At 39.9% G+C, this 26239-nt stretch overlaps 2 protein-coding genes and 1 long non-coding RNA gene across 12 annotated transcripts in view; 2 read left to right on the forward strand and 1 right to left on the reverse strand.

Moving 5' to 3' along the window:
• The window catches only part of ESYT2 (extended synaptotagmin 2), a 71694-nt gene extending 68249 nt beyond the window's left edge, over positions 1-3445 (forward strand). For all 4 annotated transcript variants that reach the window (XM_081163545.1, XM_081163546.1, XM_081163548.1 and 1 more), the window contains one exon: positions 23-3445. In XM_081163545.1, coding sequence (XP_081019671.1) covers positions 23-68 — 46 coding nt within the window. In that variant the 3' untranslated portion in view covers positions 69-3445. The remainder of the gene's footprint in view (positions 1-22) is intronic.
• Positions 3220-9788, reverse strand: LOC308569785. Its single transcript, XR_014000851.1, has 2 exons — positions 9646-9788; positions 3220-4587 (listed from the first exon to the last, which is right to left on the reverse strand). It is a non-coding gene; the product is annotated as an uncharacterized lncRNA (long non-coding RNA).
• A 68-nt stretch (positions 9789-9856) lies between these two features.
• Positions 9857-26239, forward strand: part of NCAPG2 (non-SMC condensin II complex subunit G2) — a 51206-nt gene continuing 34823 nt past the window's right edge. For 3 of the 7 annotated variants that reach the window (XM_081163505.1, XM_081163506.1, XM_081163511.1), the window contains exons 1-13: positions 9857-9998; positions 12123-12228; positions 12319-12507; positions 14021-14135; positions 15587-15747; positions 16735-16869; positions 17554-17648; positions 18310-18379; positions 19351-19437; positions 20810-20905; positions 22224-22349; positions 22973-23152; positions 24635-24787. In XM_081163505.1, the coding sequence (XP_081019631.1) occupies positions 12151-12228; positions 12319-12507; positions 14021-14135; positions 15587-15747; positions 16735-16869; positions 17554-17648; positions 18310-18379; positions 19351-19437; positions 20810-20905; positions 22224-22349; positions 22973-23152; positions 24635-24787 (1485 nt within the window). In that variant the 5' untranslated portion in view covers positions 9857-9998; positions 12123-12150. The other 4 variants (XM_081163507.1, XM_081163508.1, XM_081163509.1 and 1 more) reach the window with 4 other exon arrangements.

The raw sequence follows: 26239 nt of genomic DNA on the forward strand, positions 1-26239 counted from the left end.
TTTCTTTTTCTTCACCTTCTAGGTATGACCTGACAGAAGATGGTACAAGGCCGCATATTGCACCTTAGGCAGTTTGGGATGCCAGAAGCTCCTGTTCATATACTTTTGCCATCCTTTATATATTTTATCAACATTGTTCACACAGATGTATTAATATTTTTTATAACTCTTAGTTATTAGGCTCAACCAACACTTCCCAACAGTTTTATAATACTTGGACATTATATGTAGGCTTAAGTCCGTTTGTTAGCCTTTTTTCCTTCATTTGTTACAGCTACTTTAATGTGCAATAGGGTTTGTAGAGTAACCATGTTTCAATGGAACCTTTTATGGCATTTGTAACCTTGAGAAAAGTGAGATTTTATCTGGTTTTCCTATCTTGTTTCATATCTCACCAAGGTGTCTGCCATGTAAATAGATGCTATTTTTTTAAAGAGAAGTTTCCCCCAATGGTTTGAAGACAAAAGGAAAATGTAAACACAAATGAGATTTTTTTCTTTTAAATGCACGCTAAAAGTTTAAGGCACAATGTTTAGGGAACGGTTTTCACAGCAAAATTGTCTTAATCCTAATATGACAGATTTCTTTAAAAAGAAAAAGTACAGAAGGAATTAATTGAACAGTTAGCCCATATATTTCTGGCCTTAAAGCCTTGCAAAATGGGAGAGTACAAAATATTAACTTTTAATATTTATAGAGAAAGGTATTCTTGGAATTGCAGATAATTCATATAATTCTAAAATTCATCCAGATGTTATAAAGAAAAGTATATATAATTACTGTACAAAAAAAATACTGTATGAAAATAAGATGATCATGGTGTTGAAATAATAGTATATTCATCTAGTCTCTTAAGATGCAAAAGTGAAGACTTGAGTAGTACAGTGTTTTGTAATGCACTTTTGCAGTCATTGTTTCCTGTTTAGAATTTATTTGCCCCACCTGAAATACCAGAAAATTGCCTATGCAACAATATGGTTAAGATGTACTGCAGATTAAGAATTGATAACCATCCTAATGATTCAGAATCTGTGGTGGAATCACATTGATTGTTTTACATATGAAGCTTCTTTAACTGGGTCTCTAGGACGTTTATCAGTGGTATCATAAAATGCCTGCAGGTCTCTTAAAATGGAACTCATATTATAGAAAGCTCAATATCTAGATTTCTGGTTAGCTTTTTCCAGTTGCTTCAATGCTTGGAGCAGTTCCTTCTCTTTTGGGTCTGATCTATGTGAAACACTCACATTCCATTCAAAACACCACTGCATTCTCCTGCAAGGACTAGTTCATACACCACCAGTTAAGGAATCTGTCACTAGAGATTGAGCAGACAGTGTGCTCCACAAATTCTGCAAAATCTGCCATGAATCTGGAATGTGTGGATCAGAATGATGTTAATGCAGTAAAAATGAGCCATTTAAAATCAAATGTATGTTCTAATCAGTGCAGCTTTTTCATTTGATTTTTACAGGCCCAGGAAATGCAGGAGTGGTTTGCAACAAATGGACTTGATAAATGTTTTGAGTGTGAACGTTTTGCTTCATTTTATTCATTGTTACTTTCAGAACAAAATCAATGGGGCATTGATTATATCTATTGCTTCCTTTTTTTGGAAAGCTTTCTCAGATGGTTTTTAACAAAAATGTATATTTTTGTGGTTTAACCCAAGAAACAGTACACTTCCTCTGCAGACAGCCTCACAATCTTGGGTAAATATGCAATTGCTTTTTAAAAACAAAATAACAATTTATCATTAGTTGATTCTCTTGGGGTGGCTGACTACAAGATAATGTTTATGGGTAAATAAACTCCTGGAATACTAGCTTTATAATTAAACTTTCATAACCTTAATTCTCGCTTTAGACAATTGGAATAATCCAACAGTAACGCCTCCTGCACAAGAACCATTCAGTTGAGCTTGCACAGAAGAGATTCCCATGTGCCCTTCAAGTATACTAAGACTACCGAAGTGCCTGTCATATAGATGTAGCAGACTGTTCATACCAAGTTTAAAAAACAAATTCATTTTCATTTGTCAGCGTGACACATTTGTACATACCCATTGGCATCCCATATGTAACATCAAGTTGTATTGTGTCATCTTTGCTAGGCAGACCTGTGCAGCATCATTCAGATAATTTGGCACATGTACATGAGCTCTGAGAGAGAGGCTCACCATAAACATAGCTTAGATTAAGGTGGTTCCTTACTTCCTTTTAAGCATCTTCACTATACGACCACCATTAGACAGCTCAAACAAGGGAGAACATATAATAGGAAGAAGAAAAGCCATAAGCTGTAGTTACCACAAGCCCTTATGAGAAATATGAAGACAAGGGAAATGTGACTCAAAGTTAAGTCCTATTGAAGAAAACTACTAACCCATATACCATAGTATTCTCTCCTGGCTAAAATTGGTATTAGTAAGTAAGAGCATTGTACAGTGGCATTAGTTATGTTGAAATTCCTAAATGATGAGATTCTTGGGAGAGGATGCCATAATGCCAACATGTGGGCATGTAACATTGTAGAACAAACAGGTTTCTCGTTGTGGTCAAAATTCGGCAGGAGGGTCCTACATAATTCTTTTGAGTATCTGAGTACCAGGTATGGTAACCTCTATTTCATGTATCTGCAATACCTTGGCATTAAGAGTAGGATATTGGTGGGAATGCATAGAGGTAATGCAGGCTACTAGGGAACAGCGTGAAATACTTCCAATCTATTATTAAAGTAAAAGCCGTCGTCTTCTGTCTTCATCCCCTGGTATATATCAGTGTTCTTTCCCTACATCCCAAGGTATCCTGCATGAGGAAATAACAAATAGTGAGAGTTATGCCAAATGTGTGCAAAAAGGGATTTGTAACAATGTGAGAAGTCATCAAGGTGGCCCTCAGGTGGAGAGGAGCTTGCTCTCAAAAATCTGGACCAAAATCCTGGCTAATTACAAAGAAAATGCTCTTTTCTACCTTTGGAAATCAGAAGCTGCATGCATGAATCTATTCTGTCCACAACTTGGTGGTGGTAAGATGAGGAAGAATGACGTTTCCATTAGCAAATCAAAGACTGAATGTCATCAGACTAGCTTTCCGCGTTCTTTATTTTTTTAATTCTGTGCCTTAAAGGAAAGCTTAAATACTTTGTTTCAACCCAAGCTTTGTTCTCTGTATCTACCAGTTTTTGTTGCGTGCTATTGAAACTGTTCAGTGCTCTATGTTGCTGGAGAGGAAAGCAACACTTTGCATTTAGAGCTATTATAATCCAAGCACCAAGTCACTATATTACGTGGGTTTTGGATTAAATTATTTGAACCTTCTCTATATCAGGCTTGCAGCAACTGCTGAAGGGAGGAGATAGGGTGATCAGTTTAGTACAGATTGCCTTTTTCGCTCATGTAATTTTGCAATTGCATGTATTTATTCAATAAATGATTCATATGGGAGTTATTGGTGGATCTTTTTTTCCTTCATTCCAAGAAAGTCTTAAATATTTATTTACCTGACATAACAGGCAGTCATTAGTGCATCAGTGATTTACTGCATCATCAGAAGACATGTATTCTGTGTATGTATGTTGACTACTGAAATCAATAGGAACTTCCTGCGGGTACAGGGAAGAGGTTCATTGATAAGCCTAAGCTTATGCCATTGATGAAACTTGAGAAAAAGAAGATAGTTCCTTCCAAGACTTCTGTTGGTTGGATATCTACACTGATATAGCCTCTGTAATTGGTTTCCTGCAGAAGCAACATTTTTTAGAACTCATTTACATTGTGTTACAATGTAGGTATTTCAGAGAAGGTAGATGGAGCAAATAAGGCATACAGTGGCACCTCGCAAGACGAATGCCTCGCAAGACGAAAAACTCGCAAGACGAAAGAGTTTTCCGTTTTTTGAGTTGCTTCGCAAGACGAATTTCCCTATGGGCTTGCTTCGCAAGACGAAAACGTCTTGCAAGTTTGTTTCCTTTTTCTTAAAACCGTTAATACCCAGGGAAACCGTGCTTCGCAAGACAAAAAAATCGCAAGACGAAAAAACTCACAGAACAAATTAATTTTGTCTTGCGAGGCACCACTGTATTTTAAAAATGGTTTTCAGTTCAGAAGAGACACGTCTTGTTCAGTTGCCCAGTGCATGGAAAACTCTCATAATACTGGGTCAGGTCTGCTTTTCTTTTACTTCCATCAACATTTCAGCTGTGTTAGAAATTCCTATGTGCCTTGTCTTACAACAGCTGATTTTGTATTTTCTTGCATTACTTAATTCTGCTTTTTAACCTATAAGCAAAGGCAGCTGTGGTAGCCCATAAGAAATTCAGAAATGCATACTTGGGCAATACTATTATTAGGCCAACCACAAATATCATAAACAGGTGATAAACTCACTTCTACAAAGGCACAAAGGCTGGGAGGGGAGGCTGATTTCTGCAGCGGCATCTCAGTCCCCACCACACCTTATGTCACATATGATGGCAGGTGTGAGTGGTTTCTGAAAAGCAGCCTCGTAGGCCCAGTAAGCCAAGTTTGGCCCACAGGCTAGGGGTTCCCTCTGATTTTAAAGGTATGATGTCCATTTAGTCAGTCTTCTGTTGGGATAAAGAAACACAATGATTGATTCACCCATTAAAAAAAAAAATCTAAATCCAGCCGTTACCTGGGTTCATCTCCATCACTGGCTTCCTTGTTAGGTGGAAAACAGAAATAAACTAGTTTTTAAATTAAGGATGCTGAGATTAACTTTAGTTGCTGTCCTAGGTGAAAAAGAAGTCACTGAAAGCTAAATAAGGTAATTTAAGATAAGTGGTACATTTTTAAGCTATAAGGAGACAAAAAAGTGAGCTCTTGGCAACAGTTCTGATGCAGTCTCAAATAGTGTGCTTTTTCAATCATGCACACAACTCATAAATAGCACTAGATGGTGCTATAGATTCTGATGAATGAGTGCTCTTTCCAGTCAGTTCAGCCTATTCACGGACAAAAGCTAAAAGCTTTAGTTGTACCAGGTTTTTCCCCCTGCTATATCGTAATTTGAAGAATGTACTGTATGTACTATGAATATGCCCTTTACTATGGACGTGCTCAGGAAATCTTGTAAATATTGCTGGCTGTTGGTTTTTAAAATCTCTCTTTTTATGGTACCACTCTTGATTTATGTCTGGTTTTTGTACCCCACCCTGGGATTAAGTGGGATGATTGGCTGGTTAAAAATATTTTGAAAAATAAATGGTACACGGACTCTAGAAATGCAGAAAACATCAAAATTACAAAGTGAACTTCTGCAACCAAAGAGGAAAATAATATCGAAATTGTGCAGCTTGCTCCTTGAATGGGAACTGAAAGATGAGGTAATAAAAGAACCAATGATAAAATGGTCACAAGAGCTGGGCCAGACAATTCATTTAGACAGAGGGGAAAGATTATGGAAAACTGATATAAATTTTACAGCGTGCTATTCGATTAAGGAAAATATAATGAAGATGTTTTACCCCTGTACCTCACCCCAGTGAAACTATCAAAAATGTATAAAAAATCAAATCTCTGTTGGAGATGCAAAACAAGAGGTGGAGATGATGTATCATGTGGTGGGGGTGCAAAGTGGTGAAACAATTCTGGATTGTGATACATGAAGAGCTTAAAAAGATATTTAGGAGTTCAATCTTTAAAAAACCAGAGGCATTTTTGCTGGGTTTAGTATTGAGAGATATTCCTAAGGATAAAAGGAATGTATTCCTTTACACAACCGCGGCAGCCAGAATCGTAGTGGCAAAAATTTGGAAAACTGATAAAATACCAGAATTATTAGAATGGAGAATCAAATTTATTGAAGTTGTGATGATGGCAAAATTAACAGCATCAATTAGAGGCTACTCTAATAAAAAAATTAATCAAGAGTGGGAATGCGTTAAGGAATACATGAAAAAAGTCGGTGCTGGAGCTTAAAAATTAATATGCAAAAGTATAAAAGGTGCAAGGAGATAGGATAATAATATATTAAGGATGGAATAACAAAGTGAATAATGCAACAATAACAAAGATAATAGTAGGTAAAGAGGATCGCAAACGGATGGAGGGAAGTACTGGGTTGTGGGGGAGGGAGGTGAAGGGATTAATTGAAACTGTTAAAGATTGGTATAGGATTTAAGAAATTTAAATTTTCATAGATTCTATAAGGAAAGCAGCAGCAAGAAATATCAAGTAAAGGTATTGGAGAGGAAATGAAAACATGTAAATGAAAACATGAGACTTATGGTTTTGTTACATATGGTTTTATTTTGGAGTTGTCTGTTGTAAAGAATGTATATTATGTGAATAAAATAATAAAGGATGAAACTAAAAAAAAGAAAGAAAAAGAAAATGTTATTAGCATAAAGAGCTGTAAGTTAATACATAATGGAAAAAACAAAAAAGGCAGAATTATTTAGAATTGGATAAGAAGATGGCGTATATAATGTTTGTTCACTTATCAATGTAAATTATGCTTGTGCATTTAGACCTCTACACTCCTTCAAGGTGTATAGCCCTACAAATCCACATTGACAGTTCCAACCCCCCCCCCCAAAGTAATAGTAAATACAGTAATAGTGTGTTAACCATTGTTTTTGTGAGAGCTTTTAAAGAAGCAGATTATGAGACAGGGCATTTGGATGATGGAAATCAGACTTCAAACCCTAAGGAACAGCTAGGTTTCCTAGAATAATGTAATGTAAGAAGGTTCCCTGTGCTGGGAAATTGCAGTACCCTGCAGCAGAAGTAGAATCACAAGAGAAGATACGCATAAGAAATAGAATCTAGTCCTCTGGAAAGTCCCTTGAACTTCTGGCCTGGCCATATTAACATTTGCGACAGAGTGCATGACAGATGCCCCATTTGCTTAAGTGAGAGGAAGGCAAACTACTATAGGATTTAGGAGAATTTTACGAGTGATCTTACAATTTTATAAAAATTATTGATGTAATACAGTAAGTGAAATGAAAAATAGAAATGGAAGGAAACATTAAACATCAATTGTAAAGAAATCCAATAGTAACAAAGTGTATATAAAATAAGCTTTACTGCAATATAAATAGCTGTTCCAGAATTGTCTCCTCACCACTCAAGTGTGCACTATATAAAAGAAAACTGACTCTCATGTCAAAATAACTGTTTTCTGAAGGGGCATAGATGGTATATAGCCAAATAGATTCGCTAGCTATCATATGATGTCACATTCAGGGAATATTACTTTTGTTACTGCTGATAGCAGTGAATAATACACAAAATTACAATGGCTTGCCTGAGGCATTCTAGACTCCTTGACAGTTAAGAGGGATCTCTTCAAGGGGGGGTGGGGGACAAGACTGTCTGATGAAGGGACAGCATGGAAGCAAGCTTGCATTTGCTGTTGCTGAGCAACCTTGTATTGAAGGCCCCCTTTCCCAGATTGCTTTAACAAGATTTGACGGGAGAAGGATAGTTAAGTATATGATTAATAAAAAAGGTATAGATTATTCTGAACTGATGTGCAGACACGTCAAAATGGAATTGTACAATTTAGGTACTGTTGAAGGATGACACCCTGCAAAAAGTTGACAACTGGCTCATTATTACCTGCACAAAGCAATTCTTATATCCCTTTTTTGTTTTCTGCTGTATCACTTAAGATCTGATCTTTGTTATTATTCAGCCTGCTATGATTTCTGTGTCAAGATCTAGTTGCAGGGACATGTTGAAATAAAAACCTGAATTTAATAAGCTATGTTAAATTGTAGGGAGAGCTGTATTTCAGTGAGTTTACCTGATGGGTACCTTTCAGAGTTGGAAGCATTGATAAATTACTGCAATTTGTACCCTGGCACTGCTTGCAAATGGAAGCGCCAGCCAATTAATTAGGCATATATCCCTGCTTTACAATGGCTGCTCTTATTTAAACTGCCTCCACACTGCTGCTGTAGGGCTGTTAAAGCTGAGCTGTAAACAGCAGTCAGAGGGGAGCAGGAAACCAGTTGTTGTGCCAAGGAATTGGAGTCAAGGAATTGAGCCAGAGAACTGAAGAACATGCCAAAGCTAGAAATATATCCAGCAACGACTCAGCCCAAAATCTGAGAATATGTCACTGTCCAGACTCCAGGATGGTACCACAGCCTGCAGTTGTGGGAGTTGCACATGCACAGAGTGTTGTGGGTTCCTGGTTCCAGCTCTAGCAGCTACAGTTTTCTTGGAGTAACTCAGATTATTTTTAACTTTACTTCACTTTCTATTCCCACCCCCTGCACAATACACTTTAATAAAAGCTGCTTTCTCATATATTTGTTTTATAAAACTCTTTTCCATATAAGTGCATAGCCCCATATAAATGTCTAAAAATTTAATAAACCCTGAAGCCAAACTTCATTACAATGTATTTTACCCCATTAGAAAAAAAGTCCTCTTTGTCAACTTCTGGTTCATACTCTGCATATACTCTGGGACTAGTCTACACCATATCGGCCTCCCCATTTAGATTTAGGTGGCATCATTACAGCTGGAAGCAGAAAGGTTCTCTGTCAGGTAGCACTTTTAAATGACAAATTAGGAATCCTAACATTTATATAATAAACAAAAAATGTGCATATAAAATTAGAAAATGAAGGTTCTGCTGAGGTAGTAAGCTACATACCATATAAACAATTTCAGTAAATTCAAAATGCTCTTCTATTTCTTAACAGCATCTTGGCAGTCAAAAAGAAGTCTCCTTTTTCAACTGCTCCTCAATCCATAGTTCCACCTGAGGTGGCAGAGCAGCCTGCCAATTTCTGATACTTTTAACTGGCTCTTCATTGTAGCATGTAAGGTCTGGGGAACAAATGCAGCTCTCCAGTCCCCCCTTTCAGTCCCACGCCACAACCCCCATTGGCCCTGCCCAACTGGAATATGAACTCTGATAATGCTTCTTAATAATTCTTAATTAATCTGATAATTCTTAAGGAAATCAGACCTGAGTGCTCACTGGAAGGACAGATCGTTAAGCTGAGGGTCCAATACTTTGGCCGCCTCATGAGAAGAGAAGACTCCCTGGAAAAGACCCTGATGCTGGAAAAGATGGAGGGCACAAGGAGAAGGGAACGACAGAGGACGAGATGGTTGGATAGTGTTTTCAAAGCTACCAGCATGAGTTTGACCAAACTGCAGGAGGCAGTGGAAGAGAGGAGGGCCTGGCGTGCTCTGGTCCATGGGGTCACGAAGAGTCGGACACGACTAAACAACAACAACTTAGGAATTTAAGTAGAATGTAATTGGTTGGACCAAAAGGATGTGCAGCTTAATAAAGGTCAGCTAGGAGGGATGGACTGCGAAGCCTTGAGAAATAATTAAAAAAGAATTGTGAGATGTATATAACAACTTTTGAAAAATGCGTAAAAATGAGAAAAGAATTGCACTGTTAAGCGTGCAGTCCTAGGCATGGCTTACTCGTAAGTAAGCCTCCTGTGTTTAATAGGGGGGAGGGTTTATTCCTATTTTGTTGAGGATTGCAGTACCTCACGTGACCTCCAGGATTTCTCGAGAGCCCGCCCCCCAAATAAACGCCAGACAGACGGAAGTTTTACCTCACGTCTTAATACATATTATTTCTGAAAAACCAACCAGCCACCTCAGCGAACGAACCCCTTAAGCGCGCACAATCCCACACCCTTTGCAATCCGCCTGAAGGCCTTGAAATGCAGCAGCGCCGCTACTGAGACAGGCGCTTCGGCCTCCGGGTCCCAACCGAAGGCTGACGGACCGAAGTGCGCACGCGCGAGGCGGCGACGGACCGGAAGAAGTCTCGCCGCGCGGCCTCTCCCCGCCCCTTTCCATTCCTCACTTCACTTCACCTCACCTCTCCGCCCTCTCCCCGCCCTTACTTCCGAGCTTCGTCCAATGACTAGCCGCGAGCCGGCCTCTGTGGCGCGCACGCGTCGTCTCTTGACGTTGCCGCTCGCGGGAGAATTCGAATCCAGCTGCGCGGGCGCCAAACGGAGCTGGTGGTGGATTCTCAACGGTGAGTTTTGAGGGGAGAGCGCGAGGCCGTGGCAGGTGAATTATAAACGGAATTATGTTAGGGTAAAGCTAGGTCTGTGGTGACCTGTTCTTGACAGTGGCCAATGCCCAGCAGCTGCCTGCTAGTCAGGGAGCCGGAAGGGTGGGCGTCTTGTGGGAAAAGGTAAAGGAAAAGCCCTGCTATATTAATGGCAAGGACCCGCCCAGCCCTGCTTTCTCTATTCCACATCTTATTCAAACAGCTTATTATCGTCCCGTCCCGTCCCTTTTTCCTCGTGTGACGTGCCTTTTCGATAGCAAGCCTCGGGAAAAGACTGTCTTACTATACTGGCGTTTGTAGGTTGCTCTGGGTGCCTTTTCTGCTCGAAGAAAGTGAGGTAAAAGCACACCTTTGAAATAGTTTGTTGTTATTTAGTGGCTTCTAGGTGCACCTGGGACGCAGGTGGCGCTGTGCGTTAAACCACAGAGCCTTGGGCTTGCTGATCAGAATGTCAGCGGTTCAAATCCCCGCAACGGGGTGAGCTCCTGTTGCTCGGTTCCTGCTCCTGCCAACCTAGCAGTTTGAAAGCACATCAAAGTGCAAGTAGATAAATAGGTACCGCTCCAGCGGGAAGGTAAACGGCGTTTCCGTGCGCTGCTCTAGTTCGCCAGAAGCAGCTTAGTCATGCTGGCCACATGACCCAGAAGCTGTACGCCGGCTCCCTTGGCCAATAAAGCGAGATGAGCGCCGCAACCCCAGAGTCGGTCACGACTTGACCTAATGGTTAGGGGTCCTTTACCTTTAGGTGCACCTGAAACAGGGAAGTGACAGGAGGAAGGGGGAGATTGTATACAAGGTGGAAATTATTTTACTTAACCCAGGTCTATTTATTTCAGTGGTCTATAGTGGTAGCTCGGGTTACAGACGCTTCAGGTTACAGACTCCGCTAACCCAGAAATAGTACCTCGGGTTAAGAATTTTGCTTCAGGATGAGAACAGAAATCGCACAGCGGCAGCGGGAGGCCCCATTAGCTAAAGTGGTACCTCAGTTAAGAACAGTTTCAGGTTAAGAATGGACCTCCAGAATGAATTAAGTACTTAACCCGAGGTACCACTGTACTGTTAATTAGAATAGAATAGAATCCCATACATATGGGAACAGAGGTACGTGATGATGAAAGGAGAATTGTGTGTTTGCCTTCAGTTCCTTTTTTTAAAAAAAGAAACAATATAAAAAATATTCTACCTTCAACTTCAGAAATATGTGGTTGGGGAAAAAAGGGGTAGGGTTGGCTTTGGGCGGGGGGTGGGGGTGGGGAGCAAATGGCCACAGTAAACATGCTGTAGCCAAAAAGAGCGAGGAAAGAAAACCTATGGATACTTTCATCTTTGTCATCTCTTTTCTCAAAATTCATATTGTGCAGGACAATAAAGTGAGAATCGCCAGTAGCTGGAACTAGTGAGCTATTGTGGTAAGGCTAGTTATACTACATGTTCTGCCCAGTTGCCATAACAGTTGCCAGTCCATTAATTTACTTAAGAAGTATAGAAACATAGACAGTACCTAAAGCAGTGTACGGAATAACCTAAAACTACTGATATTACCAAAAATAGCAGTAAAACATCCATTGCTGCCAGATGGGCAATAATTCATGGCCAAATTAAAACAGCAGCAGTTAAATACATTCAGTTATGTGGTGAAAAAAAGTCCGTCTTTAGAAAGAGCCAGGCCAACAGTGTAGGAGACAGTTGCTCCAAGGAGTCGAAGTGCAGATGTTGCCAGGTTTAAAGGAGGTAACCTAGTGGGACAGTGGTTAGTGAGGGTAATAGATCTTTTCTTGGAAGCAAGCAACCTGAAGGCAAGGTTTTTCTTTTCTTTTTTTGCGAGGGAGGGGGAGGAAACAAACCATAATCACTAGTTTGCACCTAGTATGAAACCAGTCTCTGGTTTGTTTCCACTCTAGTGTGTCAAGGTAAGGAGCAGGGGAGAAGCAAATCGGAGACATTTCAGCAGTCTGCACCTACATACTTCTTATTCATATTAAAAATGTAATGCGGTGGGTGAACTAGGTTTGTATGCCAACCAGTTCTGAATTGCTGTTCTGGCATTAAATTGGATTTCCTGTTGCATTGTTTTCCTCTTAGACTTTTATGGATTACGAAGTAATACAACATGGCAAAACGTGAAGCTTTTCTACAGGCTGCTTTTAATGGTGCCAACAAGGAGTTCTTGCATTTTATCCAACTTCACGTAAGTAAATATGAAGAGAAAAAAAGTGCCTGGAGTGGGATGAAACGCTTTTGTTCAGTGACAAACTTTTGATTTGTATTATTTTTACAGAAAGATGCAGCAGATCCATTTGATTTGAATGAGTTGTTGCAAGAATTATCTAGGAAGCAGAAAGAAGCATTGTGGGAGAAGTTAGCACAGTGGTTGGCACAAGTTTTAGTGGAAGACCCAACAGAAGAATGGCAGAGAGTTGGAGAAGACAGTGATGATGACATGGAAATTGAGACGGCTGCTAAAAGGGTATTTCTTATAACAGATTCCTGCTATGTTTCATGAGCTGATACAATTACTGTAATTATTTATTCATTTGTTCATTTATGTGGCTACCACCTTAGAAACCAGAAGCCTTTCATATGCACTCCTTTTATGTCAGTTTCATTTACATCAGGGGTGGGGATCCTTATGGCCTGGCCAGCCAGATTTTTAGCTTCTCTACCCTCGTCAGCTGGGTTCAGGCATACTAGCTTGAGTTCAGACACACTCAAACCCTACACAAAGCAGGATTGAATCTCCTGTGCAACTGTGTTTACCCCCCCCCCCACCTGATTGCATATATATGATTGCAGGCATGAGGCAGGTGGCCAGGGTTTCTGAAAAACAGCCCCATAGGCCAAATGGGAAGGCCCAAGTTTGGCCTACAGACTGGAGGTTCCCCACCTCTTGATTTACATCCTGTAGTTCCCTGTCAGAATGGCTTATGCTGGGCTTCCAGGCCTTTCCACACATTGTCCATTCTAGCTTTTATACAGCAGAGGGGCCAGGGGAAAGCATGATGGTAATAGTTTGAGAATCTCAAATGCAAGTTGCAGATGCCTTTGTTAACACGAATGAAGTGAAGGCTTATTATTTATCAAAATCTCAACTGCTTTCTTCAGGAAAGCAGTGTAGAATTGTGTGAGTTTTCTTCACTATACTGTACTGAAAATAATGGCTTACAGCTAATTTAGACCCAATGATTTAAGTGGATCTACTCTGATTAGAACATGATTGGACACAACCCAGTCTGCTTAAGGGTTCTTTGAAACCTATTCTCTCTTAAAGAAAACACAGTTACCTATTCTGTCCACTTAGGTTAATTGGCTCTCAGCTCTGTACTTGGTTCAAGTTCTTTTGCTGAAAATTTGTAGATACATGGATAATTTTTTTAACAGCTTAAGGAAGAGTGCTGTGTTACTTCAAAGCTTATATTCTGCACCATGAATATGAATTCACATCAGTTAATTGAATGTTGTTGTAAAACCTGTTTGTAAGTAGTTGCAAACTGGTACAAAGTTTTTTACTTGTTTTGTTTTTGTTTTCTAAACCTGAAAACTTGAACAGTGGCAGATCCTGAAAAAGACAAGGAAACAAAAATATGCTGCAAGGAGGAGAAAAAGACATACAAAAATTAGTGCCCTATTAATTTCAGTGAGAGAGCTTAACATGTGTTTAAATATTTTCTGCTGGAAAGTGCTTGAGTGGCTAGATCACGTTCATGATGTTTGGAAAGACACTTACTCTCACAATAGGTTTTAATGGAGGATCACAGCAGTGCTGCTCTACCATAATTGTAAATACTGCCTAGTAAAAAATAAATTAGTACCTGTATTTAATAAAGGGAGGACATACTTAAACACCTTTCAGCAAAGGATTTTATTCCAGCTAATATTAAGCCAAATCATACTGCTTTCAGTTTTTCTTGAATAATTGTGGCCTGATGTTGTAGTTTAACTTCATAGCCTTGTTAAGTAAGTGTACCTCTCTCAACTTTTAGGAAGAAACCACAGCTGTCATCCATGGTGTTGCCACTGTAGTTACTACTTCCATACCCACAGTAGATGAAAATGTAAACATCAAAGCTCTTTTAGAATGTGCACTGATATTAAATGGTATGTATTTCAGCTGATCTCAGCATACTAGGATCTTTGGTATATTGATAGTGCTAAACATCCTTAGTGTGAACAAGCAAATATTTAAAATAAAAGGAATGCCACTTCTGGGAGTGGAAGTAATTTAAACCTACTGACTTAAGACTTTCTTCATACAATTGCATGTTCCTTGAACATTTTAAACCCATCTTTTCTTTAGCTATTATTGTTCCTTTATGGCATATTTTGAAAACCATATTACATGTCATATAACCACTTATCTCATAACAGATTCACTGGTTTGCATAGCAACAAAGTAATAATCTAAAATGTTGGTGTAAATATTGTATCTGTTGATATGTTTATAGCTTAACAAGTGGGCCTAAGTGCTTTACAAGCTTCAAGTACTCTTGATGTGGGTTTCAGACTGTAAAACGACTGGAGTGAACTTACTGAAACAAAACTATAACCTTGGTCATACCACAAATTCATCCAAAGCTAGTTCTTAAGTGTGGTCCATCCCCTGTTTAGTTATACGCACCTCATAGGAATCACTGTATTTCTTGCCTAACCTGGAATGAGATTATTCTGTGGTGGGAGAGCGGAGGGTCTCCCCTTTGCCCATACTATCATCCCGACCAGAATGAAATGGTCCCTCCCCCATAATCCATTCACAATAGAGTGCGCCTACTGGGATCAATAAAAGGGACGCGGGTGGCGCTGTGGGTAAAACCTCAGCGCCTAGGGCTTGCCGATCGCATGGTCGGCAGTTCGAATCCCCGCGGCGGGGTGAGCTCCCGTCTCTCAGTCCCAGCTCCTGCCCACCTAGCAGTTCAAAAGCACCCCTAAGTGCAAGTAGATAAATAGGTACCGCTTTCTAGCGGGAAGGTAAACGGCGTTTCCGTGTGCTGGGCTGGTGCTGGCTTGCCAGAGCAGCTTCGTCACGCTGGCCACGTGACCCGGAAGTGTCTCCGGACAGTGCTGGCCCCCGGCCTCTTAAGTGAGATGGGCGCACAACCCTAGAGTCGGACACAACTGGCCCGTACGGGCAGGGGTACCTTTACCTTTTTACTGGGACCAATAGAAGCTTTTATGCCATTGAAAATATGAGGCACCTAGCTCCCCTGATTCTCAATGGGATCACGGGAGAAATAGTTAAAGCCACCCAGACTATGGACCCGATCCAATTTGGGTCCCCCTGGTTTACCTGTTTATGTTTTACAAAATTATGTTTGCCGTGGTTAACTGTGCTCCTAAGGTCACATTAGATTTTCCTAAGAAATTTAAATGACAGAGTTACTGAGTTTGGCAGTAAAACAATTTTTCGAAAAGAAAGCTGTCTTTTGGCTGGCATTTTGGACAGCAACATAAGAAAATCAGCTTTGAGTTACGTTTCTTGAAGCATTTTAAGATTGCTAGCGGTCTCTTTTTGACACATAAATTTAATTGTGCTTGCTATGATTTTGTTGCAGGCATTCTTTACACATTACCTGACTCTGAAAAATCTCTGCTGGGAGCCATCCAGTGCCTATGTGAGCGATGGTGGGAGAAGGGACTTCAAAGAAAAGAAGTGTTTGGGAAAAGTGCTTTCATCATGCTTCTGAAAAAGAGTCTTGAAAAGAAAATTGTTGTGGTATGCTTTAATTAATGAGTTAAGTCATGTTTATATACACTGAGGGTTGCCACCCCTGCTCGCTCCACTTGCCATCCCCAGCTACTCACCCCGCACTTCCCTGCCCCCTTGAAGTACCTTCAGGCCCAAACACGCCCCCTAAGATGCATGCCAATGTTTAATTTAACCTTTCACTATGTCCATGCTAAAGCTTCAGGATAGCTTCCCCACTCTGTATGTCAGGGCTATCCAGAAACAGCTTTACCCCTCTGCCCAATCTTCCAGGCTACTCAGGAGAAGATCATACTTCAATAGGCTGCATTAATCCAGATCACCTATCTCAGCTGGAAATGGGTAGGATGGATCAGTGTTGGGTAGCCTTTCCAAGCCTTCCCACTCTCCCCCTGTCACCGCTGCTGTAGAGAGCCAGAGAAGTATGGCTGTATATTTCCTCCCATCTCCTGCAGGAACCAGTAGCAGTGATAGGGAGAGCGGGAAGGCTTGCAAAGCCTGTCCTACAGTGATCCATCTGCCCTCACTTACTTCCTACTCACCTGAGGCTGCTTGTCTACTGAAACAACTCCCCAGCAACCATCTGCTAGGTTGCCACTTTGTTCCTCCTTGGCCTCTGACACTGCTGAAACTAAAAGAGTGATGTCAGTGTCAGGTGCATGGCAACAGCAAAGTAGGGCAGTTGCTGAGTACCTGTTCTTTTGCAGCTTGTCTGGGCCTCCCACTACCCATGCCATTTGCTCACTTGCTCATCTGCCTGCCTGTTTTTCTTTTGCCACGTTGCAATTTGTGTGGCCACCAGTACACGACCATGTGAACTGCAGCATGGCAACATTTTTTCTTGCAAAAATATTATAGAATAAGAAACTTGTAGTTAATTTGTGCTTGAGCTGATTGATACTGTGAACTCCAGTACTTTGGTGCATATCGCATGACTGAAAGATGTCTCTCACCTCATAATCCTCACACACAAATGCAATTGTGCATCTCCCCTAGGGTGTGGATATAGTCCGCCTATGGCATCTTCACCGGGCTTTACTGTGTTTTGATTATGACTCAGAGGAGAGTAATGAAGTGAAAGATTTGTTACTCAGGTGCTTTATGAGTATTGGCCATATTAAAAAAGAAGAGGTAAGCGTGCTTTTTCTAAATATATCTTCTCACTGTTTTAAAATTATTGGGTGATAAGTTGATGCCTACAAAAAATAAAACAAGTCTTAGGGAGGGGGAACATGGAATTTATATTTCTCACAAGGTATGTATGTTCAGCAACCTAATGAATGCAGGATATCTACTTGCCACCCCATTCTTTGAAGAAAATAGTTAAGACCTACTTGTTTTGGGGTTTTTTGGGGGGGATTCTTTTGCTTGTTTGGCTACAGATATACTGGGTTTTGGAAGGGTTTTTCTGGTCAAACATACTGGAGAAGTGGACCTGTCACCCTCCATATGTTATTGGCCTCCAGCTCCCATCAGCTAAAGTCTAAAACCACCTGGAGGGCTGCAGGTTTCCTACCCCAGGATTACTTAAGCTGTGTGTGGGTGTTGTTACTTTTAAAGAACTTGGTTTCAATTGTGTGTTATGCTGCTGTAATATATTAAGTATTTTGTTAGCTGCCTTGAATACATGTTGTGCAGTGCAATCCCATCAATGTTTACTCAGAAGTTGTCTTCTGTTCAAAGAATCTTGCTGTCAAGAAAATAAGAATAGTATATTATAGCCGTAAACCCTATGAATGTCACGTTACTTAGTTGTGAATATTAAAAAACCCATTTGGCTCTTTGTGAAGTTACCTTGCCTTACATCTCTTTCAGGGGAGAAGATTCCTGAGTTTTCTTTTCACATGGAACGTGAACTTCATTAAAATGATACATGGGACTGTTAAAAATCAGCTGTTGTGTTTTCCTAGGTATGTTGGACTGAAGGCACTTGCTACCACTTTGTTTTATGCTTGTGGTCATGCCCATACCCCAAAATGTGTATAGGTAGATAATATGGTGGGGCCATAAAACTATTAGGGAAAATACATTCATATCCTAAGACATAATTATATACCTATAAGTGCCAGGCAAAAGCTTTCTTCTGTAACCAGACCTTTGCCTATCTATGGCCTTTTAGAAGGGGGTGGGATGTTTTAAATGTATGTCTCAGTTTCCTCTCTGTTTTAATGTATCTTTGTGGGCTTTTTTTTCTTCATTTAATGTTTGTATGTTGCTCTGGGTAAGATAAAGATGATGATGATGATGATGATGATGATAAGGATTCAGTTTCTTATAGAATATCTGCCTCTGTCCATTACAAGAAGGTTTCAGAACCCTTTGCCTGTTGTAGCTTATTAGAGTGGCCAGATTAGGGCTGAGTGAATTGTGAAGGTAATAAATGCCTCTTGAAGGTATGTTCTCAACAGTTATTTTGTGAAGTCTGTTCTAAAGGAATCATCACTTGAACCAACTGATCTTGGTTGTGTAGTCTTGACTCAGAGTGCATGGTGACATGGTGGCAACTTAACTCAAAATAGTTACTAGCCCTAGACTGTTTCCTAATCTTAATTTATTCATTTACTAATGCAGGTCCCTGATGACACACATTGCTGAAGTTTATTTCAGAGCCTGGAAGAAGGCTTCAGGGAATGTACTGGAGGTATATTGTTTCAAAGTTGCTACTTGTCTTTGCTCTTAAATGTGCTGGCACTCTAAATCTTGAAGCCAGTGTAGGTAGAGGCAACCAGATTGTGTACATATCACAACTACAAGCAAGCGAGGTGAAAGGCCGCCTTTACTAGACACTTAGCAGAAAGATCAGTTGTAAATAAGAGCACTGATACTGACATATCCAAGAGGTGTATGGATCTTCTATGCTAAGTAGTCAGTCTTTCTTTGTGGAGGAACAGTTATTTTCAGGAGGACTGATACAGCATTCATTATCTTCAGTAGACAATTCACGTGAAGACTCAGTGGCCTAAGCTCTATTTGCATTAGCTCCATTCACAGGCAGCTGGCAGTTGGATGGAACTACTTCTGCAGGGAGCAAGACACTGGGAAATTAGGCTCTCGTCAATACAGCTCAAGGTGCCAAACCACAATAGCATTAAACAATTATAACAAAAAATAGGCCATCAGAATAAAAATACAGAAAATATAAGCCGCCAATTAAAAAACAGCTTGATCAAACAGCCTCCAGCAATTTGAAACAATTCAGTAAGTAGGAGAGATTAAAAACCACTTTTGATTCCCAAAGTCTTCCTGTAAAGAATGTTTTGGCAACCTTACTGAAAACTGTTTAATTGGGGTCCAGGCAAGCCTCCCATAGGAGCCAGTGCCAGAGTGCAAGTGCAGCCACAAGAAAGTTCCTCTCCTTGGTCCCTACTAAATGTACTTCTGGCCTTAGGACACAGAGGATGGCCTCTGTTGAAGATCTTGGTAGGCAGTTGGTCCTGTGCAGGAGAAAGCATGTCCTTCAAATATACTGGTCTCAAACTGTAATGGGTTTTGAAGACAACGCAGGCATTTAGAATTTGGTTCAGAGACAAGTTAGAATTCAGGTGCAGTTGCTTCAATAACTTAGCCCTAATTTTTCATATTGATGAGGATGTGTATTTGTTCTTATTTTAGGTGATTGAACATAGTTGCATTCAGGATTTCATGCATCATGCAATTCACCTCCCCAGGAACTCTCCATTAAACTCTAAAGTGCGAGAGGTGCGTTGATATTCATGTTAAACCAGTGGCTTTCAGACTTCCTATCTTTTCCCTTTCCACACTTTTGCCTTGCAGGGTGATCCCCCAGAACACATATTGTTCTCTCCTGAAGCTGTTCACAGTAAGAGAACACTGATGGCAAGTGGCAAGCTGTCTTTTAGAAAAACTTCTCCAGTATTGAGGAACCCAGTAATTAACAATAATATTTGTTTTGTGCATTTATATTCTGTCTTTCCTAGAAGGAGCTCAAGGCAGCATGCATAGTTCTACCCTCTCGTACTCACAACATCCATGTAAAGTAGATTAGGCATAGAGAGCTCTTGATTCACAAATGATCATATACTGGTTTATAAGCCATGGGATGATGGTGCAAATCCTCCTGTTGCAACTGGCCTATTACTTGCTGAGCCTCATGGCTGAGTGAGAATTTGAATCTAGGTTTCCCCAGTCCTAGTCTAGCCCTCTAACCCAGAGCTTTCCAAACGGTGTGTCGCAACACAATAGTGTGTCAGCTGCAGTGTGCAGGTGTGTCACGCAAATGCTCCTCCTGGGGCTGGAAAGGGGTTAGTTAAACTCTGGTTTGCTAGTAAAACTGTATTACTGTGTTGCAAAATGATGCATGTTTAAAAAGTGTCACCACTCTGCTCTAACCATACAATAACAAATGATTTAATTTGAAAAGTATCGGTTCCAATTGTTATTGTGTGTCACAAAAGTTTGACTCTCAGCATTATTATTTTTTCTGAAAGCTCAGTTTAACCTTAACCAGACTACTCTGGGGGTGGTGAATAGGATCCAGCTGGCAGGCCAGATTCTGAACTTGCCCACTCTTGGATGGGCCCTTTTTGATGGGTACATGGGGCTGCCCACTAGTACATCACCTGGCTTCACTATGATGGGAGGCAGGGTTGCTCCTAAATGAGCATTTAATTCCTATTGGGTACAGTACATACAAATAGTTGTGTGGTTCTTTTGCTCTATCAGTAGCTAATTGAAATGTCTACACTCTTCATTCTTTCCAATATTTGTGACTATCATGTGGTCAAAGCATCTTCATAAGGAAAACACTTTTTGAGCATAGCATATAACATTGGTAACCAATGGTGCTCTCCAAATGTTGGAGTCCTATCAGTTCCAACTAGTATGACCAGTGGTCAAGGATGATGGGAATTGTAGTCCTGCATCTGGAGGGCATCACACTCGCTATCCCTAGCATATAAGATCATCTATGGTTGTCTGCTTACACAAACCACAGGAATTCTTATTTTTGCAAAAGCTAATCACTGGATAAAGGGAGTTGTATTTCTCAAATAGCCCATGAAATGAAGTGACTAACTTCCTGCATCCTTTGCATTTATTTTCATTTTGTCAGTTGCTGATCTATTTCCACAAACAAAACAAATGTCGCCAGGGAGTTGAAGAAGTTGTTTATAGACTTTATCAACCAATTCTTTGGAGAGCATTGAAGGTAATTGTTTAAAATGTTACCTATCATCTTTGCAGATATTTTTACATCAAGATTGTTGAAAAGGAGTTGAAAAATAATTGGACCTTTTTTAAGGTAGCTTCCAATATTCTTCCGTATTGTAAGTCACCACTGGCCAAGCCTAGTCAAGCATCGATCTGACAAAATAGATAGTGCATACTCTCTTCTGTGCCAAGTACCACTACAAAGCTACTCTCGGTTCAGAAGGGGGTCTTCCTGTAAATAAGGGTTCAACTTGTTTTGCATAGGGTGGCACTCCCCTTCATGGAGTGGAGATCCTCCAGAATCTGGCTTTGCTTCTGAGTTTGAATATACAGTGGTACCTCAGGTTACAGATGCTTCAGGTTACAGACTTCGCTAACCCAGAAATAGTACCTCGGGTTAAGAACTTTGCTTCAGGATGAGAACAGAAATCGTGCAGCAGTGGTGTGGCAGCAGTGGGAGGCCCCATTAGCTAAAGCGGTGCTTCAGATTAAGAACAGTTTCAGGTTAAGAACGGACCTCCAGAACGAATTAAGTTCTTAACCTGAGGTACCACTGTAATTTTATTTTTGCTTTGTGAGTCACCCAGATAACTTTTGTTATAGTGTGGCTGTATGAAATTAGTAAGAAAGCAAATAATACATAAAATATAAATTTAATAGAGGAAGAGGAAGAAGTTCAGATAATGGCTGTGGACGGGTTTGTTTGTGCCCAGGTCCAGCTGGTGCACTTTTTTACTTTTTTACAAGAGTATATGATGGCTTTTACCTTGACGTGGAACCACAGAGAGAGCTCTGCTTCTGAAGAACTAGCTCTTTGCACGTATTTGTTAAGCACTATTGTGCAGATAAATGCGCCATCAGGTGCCTGCTAGCTTAGAAGCAGCTAGCTTATTTAGTCATAATAAGTTAGATCCCTTGCCTGCTGCTGTGTGGAAAGGGAAGAAAAGTCTAGTGTGGTTGCTATTTACTTAAAGGTCTGAAACGGAATTATATTTTTATAATCTCATTGAGCAGAGAAAATTGAGGTAAAATGGCAGCAAAAGCTTCTGAACAGCTTGTCCTGGCTGTGTTGGAGGCGGGTTGGAAAGGGACGGGGCAAATAAGCCTGAGGCTTTTGTAGGCTCGTTCTTCTAAGGTTAAACTATTGTTTATAGTTGAATTCAAATGGGACCATTAGCACTGCTGCAGGTTCACACCTTAAACTCACTGTGCACCCTTGCTTTTAACACATGACAATGATTTAGGCATTAAGGATTTGCTTTGTCCATGGTTTATATAACTATAATTTACGTGACTACTTTCCTGCTATGTAACAGGCCAGAAACTCGGAAGTCCGATCAAATGCAGCATTGCTATTCGTTGATGCATTTCCAATTCTTGATCCATCTTTTAATAAAGAAGATATGGAAAACGAAATCCAAAGGCAATTTGATGAGCTCTTTGTAAGTCTACTGTGTGTTTCTCTCCCCACCCTCCATCAAGCTAGTTTTATTTAAGGTTAGCAAAAATAAGGAAATCCATTTTGCTGGAAAATGGAATTGGAGACATCAGTGCTTTTTTATTTTTACAAGTAGCTGTCTTGCTTTATTTTGAGCTTTTCAGCATCTTCATAATTACAAAGCAACCTAAAAGTCAAAAAACTGAAAACATAGTGACATATCATCTTGCCTGATAAGAACCTATCAGAATAGTGAAAGCCAATTGCTTCTCTCTTCCTCTTCCCTTCAATACTAGAATATAATGTTATTGTATAAATGTACATACACATTTATTTGGATCATTGGCTCCCACAGAAACTTAAATACTGTAAGATTAAAATATACATTGGTAATGAACATTTTAGAACAAGAAATCACTGTATTGATGAAGACCTACTTTAAAGCCCATATAGGTGGAAAATATAGACATGGAAGAACTCACTTAAGTTTGCATTTCTGAAAATATCTAAGGCATCATCCCTTGATAAGGTCTCCTTCACAAACTGTCAAATGTGAGCTGTCCAGCTTGCACAGAAAACTGGATGGAAATTGTGACTTAATATTCTTTATTTTCCCCCTGTTTCTAGACTCTCTTAGGAGATCCTCAACCACTAGTCCGCTCAACAGGTGTGCTTGGTGTTAGTAAAATAGCATTCAAATATTGGGAGATGATTCCTGCAAATGTGCTTGCTGATCTCTTAAAAACTCTAATTGAAGATCTTTCTTTTGATGCAACTTCAGCTGATGTTAGATGCTCTGTTTTTAAAGTAAGTGCCTTCACAACAAAATGAAGTGTCTCTTCTTTTAGTGATTAGTTTCTCATTGGCTTGGTTCAAATGTCACTTAGCACAGGTAAACATGACTATGATTTAAAGGTGAACACATAGTGTGCTAATGCACAAGGCTTAACTCACAGATACTTGGTTTCTCTCCTTGCTGCTCCCAGAAACTAAGGCATGGTTAGCATTAGAGTTGCATCCAAACTCAGGCCTGCAATTTCTTCTCCAAACTCAGAGGAGCAGATTCTTAGCTTGGGGGTACTGCTTGATTGACATTGTCACTGCAGACAGGCCCATGTGGCCTCAGTGGTAGCCATTCTTGGATCAGGAATGACTTAGCCACAGTAACCCATGTTCTCGTAACCTTACTTTTAGACCATTTTAATGTGCTCTACTTAGAACTACTAGTGAAGGTATTTGGGACAGATGGAGGTGTTTGCGGTCATTTTTGTTTGTTTTCTTGCTGTACTTTAGTGATGGATCGATATAATTCTTTCTTAAATGTTACAGCTGCATGATTTTAATGTGCCGTTGAATTTTTGTGGTTTTCATTTGTGTTTCATTGTGTCCACGGATCTTTCAATGCAGGATAGTTTAAAAATTGGTTAAGCACACTGTTTTGCTTTCATTTTGCTTGCTGAAAAAGTTGGCTTTTCTCAATGCACAACTCAGAAATGCGTTGAGTGGTTTTGGAGCGATCTCTTCTTTTGTGGGCGATTTGATGCAAGGCTCAGCCGTTCCCTCCACCCTGCCACTGAGCAGTGTGTAAAGGGCAGGTTTGAATTTCCTCTCAGAGCTCCTCCACTCCACCTACCCCCCACAACACACACTGCTCAGCTATGTGGAGAAAGGCAGCTTGGCAGCCAGGAAAAAGTGGCCTGGGAAAAGGCAGGGCCCAGAGGAGAGGCTGCTGGGCTGAAGAGCAGGCTACAAGACAGTAGTTCCCAAGCTCTGTTTTACAGCCAATGCTATTCCCTTTTAAAAATAAGCTTTGAAATAGTTGGCATGCAAAGATCATGCTGCTGATTAGTGATGAGCTTGTTAAAACAGGGTACTTCTGATTGGAATGAGAACACAACCTTAATAACTAGAACAGTGCTGTAATAGTAAAGTTCTCTAGAGCAGAAATGTTTGCTAACCTAATCATACCTTAAATTGGAATAAAAACATCAATAGATGTACCAAACCTTTTAAATGCTTCTATTCTGCATAAATATATTTGCTGTCTTTGTTCCAGTTCAGCAGCACATCCCTAGAAGGAATATTAATAGGACAATTTTTATATGCACAACATATACCACTTTGCATTTAAATGGCATGTTTTAATAAAACGTGTTTCCTTGCTTTTTGTCATTCTCCAGAGCCAGTTCTCTAAGCTGCATGTGGTTAGCAATTAGAATAGTTTCAGTTCTGTATTCCCTGCTTTCTTGTGATAACCTTTTATTGGTCTTTTTCTTTTCTCTCTTGCAGTGCTTGCCTATAATTTTGGACAACGTACTAACCCACCCATTATTGGAACAGCTCCTGCCAGCCCTGAAATACAATCTCCATGACAATTCGGAGAAAGTTAGAGTGGCTTTCGTTGATATGTTGCTGAAAATTAAGTCTGTCAAGGCTGCTAAGGTAGGATAAATTAGGTTTGCTAGGCTGCAGACAGGCTGCATAGAACTAGGCAATTTATTCTGAAAGATGTACATTCATCAGTACTGCAACAATCCTAAAAGAATAGGGGTGCAGGTAACCTATTAACACTTCACTCCAAACTATTTACTATTGTTGTATTTTAAACTAATCAGTGCCTTAAAAATGCTGGTTTCTTTTTTGCAGTTTTTCTGGCAATTATCTTGATTGTATGTCCAGCAGTTGTATTCTGTTATTTCCTGATTATTTTTAAACATAAGTTACAAATTATTGGCACTTTGTAGCTGCAAAAATAAACTGTCCCTAATTGGAAAAGATGTGAGAACTCAACTGGGCATTAACTGGATACCAAGAGCTGGGATGTTGCTGAATTGTTTAGGAAGAAATAGAACCAGGAGGGACAACTGTATTCCAACAGCTTTTAGGAAATAGGAAGATATTAGTTTAGAATCAAATCGGATCAGAAGATCTTTGGTCAATAATATTATCGTATGTCTGTGATCTTTTGAGTGCTTTATTCCTATGTTGTTTACAATAAAACTAATAGAAGCCTCTGGGATGGGGACTTGGAAAAGTATTTCTATTGTGTCTGCATCGGCAGCTCTTTCGTTGATTTTTTGGGGGTGTGCATTTGCTGGAATATACATATGATGATGAGGACTTGGATTTTTATAAGGGGAAAAAAGGACAATCCTTTCACATGTACTGATAAACTCACACTGATATTTGAAAAAAGGAGAGTTTATTTTTCAGGCACACGTTGCTATGCATACTTATAAGTAATGGTTAAGCAATGTGCCATTTGATTCCCTTCCCCACTTGCAAGATTCCAAAATTACAAAGTTTTCACATTTATAAGGCTGTATAATACACTGGATTGATGCAATTTATATTCTTTAATTGTTATTTAAACAGTATAATATATAATAATATTTAATTTTCAGTTGATTTGTTTGAATTCATTAAATTTCTTTGAACCTGCTAATCATTATAAAGTTAATGCTCAATTTATAACTCTGTATAAACTCAGTGCTGGGCTCCTTATACTGTAGTTTTCTTGCTTTTTCAGTATTGTTAGTTTTATAATCCAAATTTTCCTTATCATTCTATTTACTCAGGCCACACATTATAATATATAATGCTGCTTCTTGATAGAAGGTGGCATATTTTACATAATTCAGTAAGCAGAGTAAAGGGTCTGTCGATGTGTCAATTGAAAGCTGGTCATGTTCCTTACAAGTATGTTCAGATATTAGTACCTTTTTAAAGCACTGCTGACTTCTAGGCTAATTTGACCATTGCTACTTGCCCTTTATGTGTGGCAAGATCAGGAATGAGCCTTGAGCTCTTCCTTTCTGCTCTTACCTCTGGTCAGAGAAGTGAATGCAATTATTTGCAAGCTCTCCTGACCCTGGATATGGAACCTGTTTCTGC

The sequence above is a fragment of the Podarcis bocagei genome (assembly GCF_964188305.1).
Source record: "Podarcis bocagei genome assembly, chromosome: 12".
NCBI classification, from domain to species: domain Eukaryota; kingdom Metazoa; phylum Chordata; class Lepidosauria; order Squamata; family Lacertidae; genus Podarcis; species Podarcis bocagei.